General features: G+C 40.1%; 1 protein-coding gene across 1 annotated transcript; it reads right to left on the bottom strand.

Annotated features, from left to right (window-relative positions):
- Nucleotides 1-1,712: 1,712 nt before the first annotated feature.
- LOC126184941 (uncharacterized) lies at nucleotides 1,713-11,532 on the bottom strand. The gene is made up of 4 exons (XM_049927614.1): nucleotides 11,503-11,532; nucleotides 5,740-6,408; nucleotides 4,931-5,042; nucleotides 1,713-1,983 (listed from the first exon to the last, which is right to left on the bottom strand). Exons 2-4 carry the CDS (start codon nucleotides 6,383-6,385, stop codon nucleotides 1,893-1,895), a joined length of 849 nt encoding a protein of 282 aa, XP_049783571.1. The 5' UTR covers nucleotides 6,386-6,408; nucleotides 11,503-11,532; the 3' UTR covers nucleotides 1,713-1,892.
- Nucleotides 11,533-12,336: the final 804 nt, after the last annotated feature.

The following is a 12,336-nucleotide window of genomic DNA, read 5'->3' as shown; positions in this document are numbered from 1 at the left end:
TTATGCAAGTAATTTAATCTGATGCACATCACCAAATACAAAGATCTTGCACAAATGAAAGTTGTTCCAGGTAAGAATTACACTCTGGTCTTATTGCCTTCCTGGATTGAGCTCTGAAAACTTTTATGCTGTCCTATGCTCAGATGCCTTACACTTTATTCATTGCCCTTATGACTGGCAAGCAAATCCATTAATATTATACTTTGGTTCCAGCACCATAGTGTCACAGTTTTCACAGTGCACTCATGAGGCAAGTGCTGCATTCCAAATAAAACCTACTCAGGGCACTCATTGTTACAGAAGCTAATAAAATGGTTGTAGCTTGTGGAAGGTGTCTTAAGCACATGAAAGGTGCTAAGTAGTTCAGGCACTTTCAGTTAAATGCACAATACACTAATATCCCTTAAGCCACGCATTGCCAAGTCATTTTATCAAATGAATTGAGGCATCTAGAGTAACTACCAAGTTTCAGCACTGCACAATGCTTCTAAATCATTGATATCAGTGACTAAGAAGTAGCAACTGGTAATTTAAGCTTGAATGGCGACAGTACAGGAAACCAGGGCAGCATGTAAAGGGTGGTGGCACATCCTGTGTACATGTGTAAATATTGCAGCTGGCACAGCATACAATTCTGCCTATTCTAAACCTCAGATGCTGAACCTACATTATTCTGTCTTCTGCACACAATTGTTTCTTGTGGCATTTAGCTTTATCTGGTAGATGCAGAGTTTCACAACATACATAGCATTTTAGAGCAATGTGGGGGTTTCATAGTCTGTCCCACATAGATGTTCCAACTATTTGTCAGTGCCTACTCCATTCCCATCATCAATTTTGTTTACTTTGAAATATTTGGACTTTTACTTTCAGACATCCGAGCTGTGAATTTGACGAGCCTCTTCCCAACATGGTCTTAGTGTGTCAGCTTTGATCCTGATCTACTTTCACAACAATACTAACATAATTTGTATCTTTATTTTTAATTTACATTTGTGTAGTGTATATTATGGAACATGAGAAATTGTGTTTAATGTGTGCTAGACATTGTGCTACATCATTGATTCTCAGCAGAGTCGAGAGATCAATTTGTATTAGTGTAGCACCCAACTAATGAATCAGCTCTCATACCAGGCTCTACTACTAGCTCCACATGAAGTCAGCCTTTTCAATAGACATTGAACATTACCCAATTTTTATTCAAAAACCTGAAATGTTACATATTAGGCCCATGTCAATACATGAGTGAAAGAACTGATTAAATCTGACTAGTATTGTCATAAAATCCAACTAACTTTCCAGGAGGGAAGTGGGCTACATGCCACTCAGCATATAAGTACCGACAATTTACAAATTGAGGCATTCATAGTTCGCCAGAGGCTGAATCCAAGGCTGTGGCGTGTGTGTTAAGTTCAGCACAGTGGCCAGTGATTGCATGTCAAAACTTTCAAAATTCTTTCAAAATTTCATGGTTATATTGGGAATGGAGAGTACCATATTAACTGAATACTGTACCAGACAAGATGAGTACCTCAGTCCTTCACCCTGTGAAATTTTTAGAGAAAACTGCACTATCAGCATACAAATGAAGTTTATGGAGTGATCACAGAACATTTTGTTTATTAAACATAAGTGACCATTCAGTGTCATCTTAATTTTTTAAAATTAATGTTTATTACTTTTTTCAGTTTTGCATAAATTTAAAAACACAGATTGTTGTTACTTTTAGAATTTTGCACCATAAGAGTTTTGGAAAATACAGTTTAAAAATTTCAGTTAAAATTTCTTCACACTTCAACTTTAAAAAATTACCCTTAAAAGCCAACCTTAAAATGAAAATTTATGAATAAATATCAGTCAAGATGCCAACTATATTATATACACTCTTGAAATTATTTTTTCTTTTGCTTCAGTGGGCTGTTGCCAGGTGTCCAGTCCTCTTCATTGTAGCAGTCTGAGCATGAGCAGGAAGTGTCACTGGAACTATAAAGACCATTAAATATTAAATTCAACACTTGTTGCATAGATCAACATAACATTAAATTACATGAAAACAATTTTAAATATAATTTCTCAAATCCCTTTCAAAGACTATTCCTTCTTATTTCATACTACCAGCAGCCAAGTAATTTATCTTTTTCTTTTATTGACTTCTCTCTGGTTGCCCTGAAATTTTTGATGGATGGAACTATAAACACAAATGCGGATACCTGAATGTTAAGTTACCAAGAGTTCTCACTGCATAACTGATTGCTGCCGTCCTGTCATTAGGTCTTTTAGTTTTAGGTTATAATAAATACTTTGTGTGTTTAAGCTGTGCCGTCTTTCCCTGTGACCAATATATGGCATTAGGGACATGCCAAATTTATTTTTTCAATTTCTTGGTAGCCTCGAGCCAAAGGTAAGTAAGATGGTGTAAAATCAATGTCAACATTTGTCAGGACATTCAATCACTCATGTGATACCTGAAGAGTCAATGGGACTTTTTCCTGACATACCAATGCTCTGGATGGTGATTCACACAGAACAGTTACTTGCTCCTACATATGTTTTCAGCAGTAGAAAAACAAAGATAGCCAATATGCATGATACACAATTACAAGTCAGCCAAAATAGTAAACTGACTCATTAACCTGATAAGCAACAGTTTCATGGCACTGATACAAAGTGAGCTGAAATGAGGCAAACATTCAGTCCATGAATTGCATGTTAAGTACAAGCTGTTATCTGTTAAGGGTCCAAAAAAGATGTATAAATGAGCAGTCACTGATTTACTATTACAGACATTTTAGTGTGTGTGAAATGTGTGTCTCATTCTGGGGAAATTGTTAGCCTCAGACTTGCAGAATGAGGACCATTAGGGTTATTACACAGAACTGTGCTAAATAGTCACACATACCATTTTCAGAAATTTTCATTATTATGCATTTATAGTGTAGCCACATTACTGTGTATTAAATGTAATTGGCAATGATTAAAAAAAGACATGACTTTATTAAAGAAATGTAATCCCAGCTAACAATACTGTGTCACAAAGGAAACTGGCATATGGAATTTTAGCTTCCACTTACCACATGATTTACACTTTCATGACAATTGAAAACATTTACAGAAAAATGTCCATGTTTAATCTTTGACTGTTTGTACTGGGTGGAGCAGAGGAAACATGTTTTTCACTATTGAATGACTGGGGCACAGTTTGATAAAAATAATAAAAACAAGCATTAAGTGAGATTTTTTAATGCAGTTTTGAAATATATGTACTTTAATTAGGTTCAAAAAATAATATCTGAGATGACTTTCTGCTGGATACAGATTTGGATCCTCTCCCAAAAATTACACATGGCTCTCTCCAACATTTCATTTGGAACAGCCTCAATTCCCTGACAAATGGAATTGATCAGGTCATCGATTGTGTGAGGCTTGTTCATGTAGACTGATTTTAAATATCCCCACAAAGAGAGGTTTTGTATCAACAAATTGGGTGAGGGGGGGGGTCAGTAAAAAGCTAAAAATAACATGTCCTGGGAACATTTGTCAAACCACTTCCATGGATGCTCTCACCATGTGAGCTGTGGCACCATCCTGCTGAAACCATATTTATATCATGTTCACTTGATGCATTTCAAGTTCTGGACAGTCATCAGTCCCTCCAACCTTGGGATAACAAACCAATAAAACCTCACACTATAAAAGGGAACTACAATGGTCATAAAATTACAAATTGACAGGGAAGGAAGGAAGGAAGGAAGGAAGGAAGGAAGGGAGGAAAACAGGGTCATGAATGAAGAAGCACATGTAGATAAGATAGACACTCAAGACAAAACAGACCCCATAAAGAAAGAAGTGGGAGGCAGAGGTGAACCACCAAGCCTAGTCAAAGCCAGTCCTATCAGGGTAAAGGGGGGAGCAAGATTGGTTGGTTGGTTTAAAGGTGGGAGAAGGGACCAAACTATGAGGTCACCACTTCCTTGTACCTAATAAAACAATGCAACAAGTGTAAGAATAAAACAGATGAAACATAACAAAACAAAGAAAGGAAACACCACAAGAATGAAGGGAAGGCAATGAACACTAAATGGAACAAAAGAGGTCAAGAAAATGGAGACACTAGGAACAGAAGAGAGTAAAACATGAGTAGATTACAGTGGCTGGCCTAGCACAAGAATAAAAAGTGAAAGCCAGCCACTCTCCAACACATTAAAACCTCCACCCTAAAAGCAGTAGGGTTGAGGAAAGAGGGACAAAGGACGTGCACTAAAACCTCCATAGAAGTATTAAACCCACTATCAGGGATAAAACTGAAGCTGCTGTGGAGGCATTGTTGCTCAACACTGAAGGCAGGGTGCTGGGAAAGTTTAAAGTCTGTCACAGAGTGGCTAAAAGTGGGCAGTCCAGCAAGAGGTGGACGACCGTCATTTTTGAGCAACACCGAGGTGGGTCCTCCCAACGGAGGATGTAACTGTGTTACCCACGCACAGCCACAGCAGAGCTGGCACAGGCCAACTGATTCCCTGTGAGAGGCCTGCATCTAAGACTTCCACACATTCATAGTCTCCTTAATGACAGTTTGTTGTGTGTGCTGTTATGCCATTCCATCTCCCAAACAGAATTCAGACTAGTAGTCTGCAGCACTTTAAGATTATTAATAGGTACCAGAATATTTCAAAAATTTGTCACTCCTAACTTTCCACTGACATCTTTGTCAAAGACAACACTTTCTATTTAAACTTTGTGCAAATTATATTGAAAATTAGACTTCACATTCTTTTCATCCAAGCTTCATGAGAACAAGTGAGGAGTACTAGAATGTGTTACTGTTGCCACTGATTAGTCAACCCATCCTGTATATAGAAAAGAATAGTTTATTACAGTAAATTTGTTTCAGTATTAATTTGAATTTCATCCAGCTGAAAGCTGCAACACATACCTTCCGTCACTGCCTGTATCATAGTCACTGCAGGTGCTACAGCTATCAGAATGGCTTTCATCAGAGGAACTGTCTTCAGAGCAGGTTGAACAGCAGTCACTGCATGAAGAATCTAAAAGAAACATTGCAATTTAAATCTTCAGTTTATACAGTTTAACACTGCACAAGCTACGTCTGCTAGTATCAGCAATAATCATTGTGGAGGAGGAGATTAGTGTTTAACGTCCCGTCGACAACGAGGTCATTAGAGACGGAGCGCAAGCTCGGGTGATGGAAGGAAATCGGCCGTGCCCTTTCAAAGGAACCATCCCGGCATTCACCTGAAGCGATTTGGAAAATCACGGAAAACCTAAATCAGGATGGCCGGAGACTGGATTGAACCGTCGTCGTCCTGAATGAATAATCATTGTAAACCGGACAATACCATTAAATACAGCTGTTCTGCATTTGAAGTACTGTCTGAAAAACAAATTTAAGCCAAGAGGCAAGTCAGGAATATCATGAACAAATAATGAACATCTTTTAATCAGGGATTCTTTAACTCTGTAGAGGCTGAGAATGTAAATAAGTAAAATATTGGAGGTATAGCAATCCCTAACGGAAAGTTAAGAATATCACAGGCTTTAACAGAATTAGCAGTATATTATCCTAGCTCTACCAATATAGGCCTACAGTGAACAATCTGTCAACATTATTTCAGTACACTATTGTTCCTATTTGTAGTGTAAAATGTGTGGTTAAAATAGAATGACAAATGTTTGCCATGACTGCAGATGTTAGAGCACGAGATAGAGCTTTAGTAGTGTTACCTCTGCGTCGTCTCCTGGACGTACGCTTCCTGCCGCAAGCAGCACGCCGTTCCCGGGCGCCAGCAGCCTTGCAGTGCTGCGAGGTGGCCTTCGGCGACGGCGACAGCTTCGACGTCTCTGCTTCTTTTTGAGACGGCGACAGCCTCGACGCCTTCGCTTCTTTTTGAGACGGCGACAGCTTTAGCGCCTTTGCCTTCTCTACGATGAGTGCAGCATTGGCCTTGCTGGTTGCGAGCAGCGCCTTGCTCTGCGCCCTGGCCGCTGCCACCGCGGCGCGCGCTGCCGCCTTGCCGGCGGAGGCGGCCGCGCGCCCTTCAGCCCTTCCCGCCACTGCCGCCGCCTTCCCTTCAGCCCTTCCCGCAGCAGCCGCGGCCCTGCCTTCCGCCCTTCCAGCGCGCGCCAACGCCCTGCCTTCCGCTCTGCAGGCGGCTACTGCCACTCGTTCCATGGTGCCTGCTACACCACCGGTCCTCGCTTTCTGGACTAGTCCACTGTCCTCCATCGTAGACTTCTCTGAACCTCTCGTTCTCTCTCTCCTCACCTTGGTTCGCTTTTTCTGAGACGGTTCTTCGTTCCCTAGTTGTATAATTTGCGTTTCCTCTGTGTCCTGCTGTACTTCCACTTCCGCCATAGTTTCTTCCGACATCGATCTGGTTTCCACCAAACAACCTAAGAAAGTGTTAGAGCTCTAATGCATACACGTAGTAACACAGGGTACCGAAAAGTTCCCGAAATATATTAAAACTATGTTTTATCTATAGCTTGTTCTGCACTCATACCTTCAAAGTAGTTCCCTTTAGAGCAAGTACACCAGTCTAAATACTTCGGCCACTTTTGAAACATACTACTCTAAAAACAAGAACATAGACGATTGTGCCAGTTCTCTCGACACACAATAGTATTTCTGTGCTACTAAGGTATTTGGGTCCGCACAAACACACCTACAGTGTTCGACAGCCACAGTGTCTCGAGCAGGCCATGTAAAGCGATTGTCTCGAGCCCCGCCTGATGTTTTACGCCTACAGGCATACTAGTATGGAGCTATAGCGACTCAGCCGCACAGCAAGGAAACTGGTCCCACTGGGGATGGATGTTCTGCTGGTATACTGCAGCAGTGTCTCCTTCAATCTGCTTTTTTTTTGGAGGCTCCGAAGGGTTTTACCGACAAGTGACGAAATATTACAGACTATTTTGGCAGTGTTCTGTGAAAGTTTACTGTATTTAATAAAGCCTGTGTTTCCAATTCTGTTCAACGTGACTAGAACAGTTTCATAGCATCACATAATTCTTATACATTTATAAGTTCTGTAGCGAATGAAACAGTTATACCCAGCCCCTACAGGAGCCCCCACTTTGCCTGCCTCCCCTTATACCTTCCACCATTGCCGACAGTCAAATCTTCAACTTATTTTCCTCGTTGCGTATATGAAGTCTGAGCTACGTCTTTTGAGTATAGCGGTTATGGAAGAACTTTGTGCAATGGTATAGACTTTCATGGTAGCTCATTGTGACCGATTAACCAATTGTCACCTAACTGGACATTCTTATGTCCTTTTAAGATCTTAGGTGTGGAAGAACTTCATTGACTATTGACCAGGAAACTACACGGAATCCGCAATTACTAGAAACAGATCAAGGAGGCCATGTTACTCTGTGCCTGGGTGTCCATTTTTGGCCACGATGGTGGACTGTCATTGGAACTATTGCTGGTTAGTTTCTGGGTCATAGCCGTAACACCAACTTTCGTCACCAGAGAAACTCAGGAAATAGTTTATATCATCTTTAAGTAGCTTAGATTACCTGTAAACCACCAGGAGTTTGATGGTATGCTGCGCTACGTATGTTTTGCAAAGACGTAAATAGAGAAATTCAAATCTTATTTTTCAAGTATTTAGTGCTTTACTGTTTGGTTTGCACCATAGGCCTATTTCGGCAACAGTGCTCTTTTCTAGTTGCGTCTAAATATTTCTGAGGTCCAAAAACCTATTGGTGCCGTCACTTATTTGTCTTCGAGATGGCCCGATTACGAATGTAGTAGCTGTACTGCGGTATGGTATTGTTGTAGACGAGATTTGTTTGCTATGACCTTTGTTCTGTTTACTTTCTGTACTTTTGAGAGATTTTACAAAGCTGTCAAAAATATAGAAACTAGTGAACAAAAAGGTCACATTGCTATCAGGTCAGACGCCGTTAAACCGAGAAACTACGGCAATACTAAACTGGAAATTGACTAACAACTAACCAAACCACGCCACTCATACCCACTTGCCACTGTTTCAAGAAGGATGTATGGGAAGGCACATAGCTGTATTTGTGTCTACGCTAAACTATTTGCTGCATAAAATCGGCAGCTGTAATATCACCTCTCACTAGATAGCCACAGACGTTGATTCAAGGGAGTCACAGCCATTCTCCCAACCAAAGTGTAGTCTGTTAAGAGCATTTACATGGTTGCACGTATTTTTCCATCCACCTTCCGAAAAACATAGCATGAAGACAATTTTGAAGTGTCAAGGAGTTCTAGGAAATTACACAAGCTACATTCAACACATGATACTTTCACTTGCCTGCACAAGAGCAAATTCACATTGATTGACTTGCGGCCTGATAAGTCACATGGAACATCAAATGTAATCTTCAGAATTTTAATTGAAACAACAATTACCTGTATTAACAGTGTTCCTTGTTCACGACAGTAGCAGTCTTTTACAGGAGCGAGGTTTACGTGGACGTACCCAGCGAGGAACAGGGGAGGGCAGGTGTTCCTAAAAAGTCTTCGCGGACCGAACTCTCGCCGTGCCCTGCCAAACACACCAATTCCGCACCAGTATGAAGAAAGGCATAACATGTACTGTATATTGGCAAGTAACGGACGTACCCAGGGTTGAGGAAGCTCATTCACCGCGTAATCAACGCCCATCCCCTGCAGTATGCTTTTTAAGCCTGGTATGTGTCAGTACATGTGACTCACTTAAAGGTTCTGAACTTCAGGGTTCTCAGAGTTCATTCTTCCGACATCCTGCGATGCTCCATTATCTGGGAAGCAAATCGAGCATGTCAGTTCTCTATGGCATCCGACAAGTCATGACAAAGTTACTGACCCGATTTCGTGGCAACTTTAATGAATACACGTTTATGCAACGCCGCAGGCTGATAGTGTAAGCCTGTCGTCATGACGTTCGTGAATTGACACTGACGAATTTCTGTACCGGTACTTAAATTTAAGACCTTAAGACACGATTCCAGTCGGTACTATTTAATGAAAGCAAAATACGTATGTCAGCTTATTTGTGACAGTAGCTTGCCATTGCACAAATGTTTAATGAGCTTCCAAGTTTCAAAACAATGAGTTTTGAAAGGAAACCATATGTATACACCCGAAAACTAACATTCTGCCTTATTAACTCTTGACATGGATTTATTGTCTGTTTAACATTTGATTTGCAATAGGAAGTATTCTGTTTAATGTATCAGCTGACAAATCTATTTTAAACCACTTACAACTTCATCTCCTGGTTGTAATTACTCGGCATTTCATTTAGATATGCAAAAGTTTGTGGATCTAAATACTTTGCTTAAAGCGGTAAATATCTAGTCAGAAATTTGATATTTTTGCTGTATGCAATTTCAACAATCTTTCCAGTAAGTAGGCTACATGCTGAGATGTTTGCTATACTTTTGGTTCGTTCGTTGTCAAATGACATAGGTCGCGAAAATACCTGCTACACTGTTTCGTTATATGACGATTGTGAAACCTGTTACGGGTATATGATAGACTACCGGTTGATTTAGCTTTCATAAATCGAGTCTTGTTAGTCCAACAGCCTTTCCTTCCATTCATTGAGGCCTTCGATATCAACCTCAGTGTTTGAAGCTAAACCCTAGGTCTGTCTACCAAACACAACAGTCTGTACCTGAACTAAGATTTCGTACGCATTTGTTGGGTTCGCCGACTAATCCCACGATCGAAACATGTGCAGGACGCAGACTAGATCGTGGCTGTGATATACGACCGAAGCACACCCTTAACAGTTCTGATGAAATTTCGTTGCAGTATACAGTCATGCAAATGTCCGAGTAGAAATTTAAGCGCAATTTGATCGTTGTGCATTGCTTTCCGTCACCAACACTTTCACCCCCAAGGCAGAAGACTAGTGCACTTCCTCTCCAATGCCTAATCTGAAGCCAGATACCGTTCCTTTATCCGCAGTATCAGCCTGGGGCTGTCAAAATTTGGGCCTCAAATAGAAATGGGATTGGCTACACAACATGTTCTGTTATATACTAAGTATCGGTTTTCCTTCAGTTGCAGTAGGATTAGTAAATGAAAATGTATAACATCACTATCATATTTACCAATCTGATTTCTGTCATAATAGGTGGGCGAAGTATTTTAAGGCATCAATTATATATTCTGCATATCGTAATCAAATATGACCAAATAAAGTTTAACCGTTATTGTATTCGATCCCCTACCGTTTCTTCGTAGAACGAATGTTCTCTGCCCACCTTTACACTATACTGAAAAAACTTAAGCATCGTTGGGCAACCTCAGGCATTCCTACCCCTTCCTGGTGGATAGGTAAAGCAGTCGTCTTTACTATACGGTCAGCAGCATACTTAAGGGTGAAAATATTTTCTATTTTACGGACGACTGTATATAGATAACATCTTTATCAAAGATCCAGAATTAGACATCTATCCGTGGAAAGAAAAATCTGGAGAATTAACAGGAAAAAGCGCTTTGATAAAGGGTTAAAAAGGCGCAACAAAACTGAGAAAATGGATGGGGTAGAAAAAAAAGCCATACCGGACGTTCTTTGCATCCAGGGAAAGAATGTTTTTGACAAGACCCAGTCAAAGAGCCACAAGCAGCTACTACGGATACATTCTTCGGAGAATGAGTTTTTTTTTAAACAAACTGCTAATGTTTACAATATGATCGTGAGGTGATATTAAAGGTTTTGGAATGTTAGATGTGGTGCACCAGTCTTCGTTCGCAGTACTTTAGTGAACGTAATAAACCATAACCTGGTGAATTTTTCCTTTAAAAGAAGTACCATCAGATAAATTTTCATAACAGGCAGCCGCACTCACGACGTGGACCGGTCGTAGTCCTTTAACATGCTGGCGTCGCTCCAAAGCAAATGGTCCTTTTCGGAAATTATACTGAGACTAGGTGGGACAAGATTTCGTACGGAATTATAAACCCTTCACTAATAGCAGTTCCGATGACTTGTCGCACACCGAAGACAAGTACTCAGTGAAGCTTTTTATAACTTAAATTGGCTGCCTGCGGCCCAATCTAACTTCGGAAATCTCTAAACATTTAGTGAACAGGGGATTAATCACAACAGTGCATGTACAGTCTAGCTTTATATTTAATGCGTCTGACAATTTATCATAACCCGAGGTCAACGAGTTGTAAACTTAATGCAAACCATCCTACGACCAAACGTAGGAGTTTCTGTTCTAAGCAACCACATTGTAATTATCTACACCGCACACTTTTACTGTAACTCTTATTACTATTCTGCTCTTTGTTCCATTTCGCTTTCGCAAAGTTTTATATTTTAAAAGCATCAAACAAAAGCCCAAGAAAGACTTATTCATACCCCTTCATTATGAGCAGCACCTTCACAATGAACCTATTACCGTTGCTTATGACTGACCTCAGTCCATTATACCCTCACAAAAAATAGAGGAAAACTTACCATAAACACTACATACTCTAATAAAACAAATAAAAACCGAACCACAAACCGTTTATAAGCCGTAGCTCCACCAACAGCGACAGCGGTAGCCGAACTAACGAGCCTCTCATTCCGTGACATCAAAAGATTGGCGGTGAGGGCGCCACTGCTGTCACATAAAGCGCTCCCTTTCTCAAAAAGACGCATCAGGCTCAATATTTTAAGCATTTTCAGTAAATTTTCGCAAAAATACCTGCATCATAAATAAAAGCTTTCAGTACTACGCAGGCATCGAATATCATGTTATCGTTCTTTTATTCGTAGACTTGTGTGTTCAGAAGTTGTGGGTATTCTCTTCTGAACGATATGAATATTTCGCCTATTTAAAAATAATTTAATTATATTTTTTACGAAATTTTCGGAAGAAGAGTAGAAATGTATTATGATAATAAATGGGAGGGACGAGGACTCAATCGGGAAACTGCAGAGGCTACACGTGCCAAAAAGTGTGACTTCCTCAATCATGTTGGTTGTCAGGCTGTATTTAAGAACAATGGTCGGTTTACTGATGTTTTATACGTCTCCACAGCCAAAAACACACTCATCTTGGAAGTAATTAAATACCAGACGTCGTCTTGCCTTCCTCTCATGTAGATAAAAAAATTACACGGAATGTAGTACTGCACAAAGCATGACCACACCATCAGATATAGCACGTAGGATAAAACAAACAAATTAAACAGAATAATCTCAATTCTTAGGTGTTAATATTGACAAGTACCTTAAATAGAAGCAACATGTTAAAGGTCCTCTTAAATGTCTAAGCTTTTCAACTTTTGGATTACAGATAATATAATATTTTGGAAATGAAAATGTCAATAAGTACATTAAGTTTAACTATTTC

Source organism: Schistocerca cancellata, chromosome 4, assembly GCF_023864275.1.
Source record: "Schistocerca cancellata isolate TAMUIC-IGC-003103 chromosome 4, iqSchCanc2.1, whole genome shotgun sequence".
NCBI classification, from domain to species: Eukaryota; Metazoa; Arthropoda; class Insecta; order Orthoptera; family Acrididae; genus Schistocerca; species Schistocerca cancellata.
This window is presented reverse-complemented; position numbering and strand designations above follow the sequence as displayed.

Coding starts and splice junctions, on each gene's coding strand:
- LOC126184941 (XM_049927614.1), bottom strand. CDS start 6,385: ATGTCGGAAGAAACTATGGCGGAAGTGGAAGTACAGCAGGACACAGAG. Junction 5,043..5,739: donor GTCCAGGAGACGACGCAGAG/GTAACACTACTA, acceptor TGTTTCTTTTAG/ATTCTTCATGCAGTGACTGC. Junction 1,984..4,930: donor GATACAGGCAGTGACGGAAG/GTATGTGTTGCA, acceptor TGGTCTTTATAG/TTCCAGTGACACTTCCTGCT.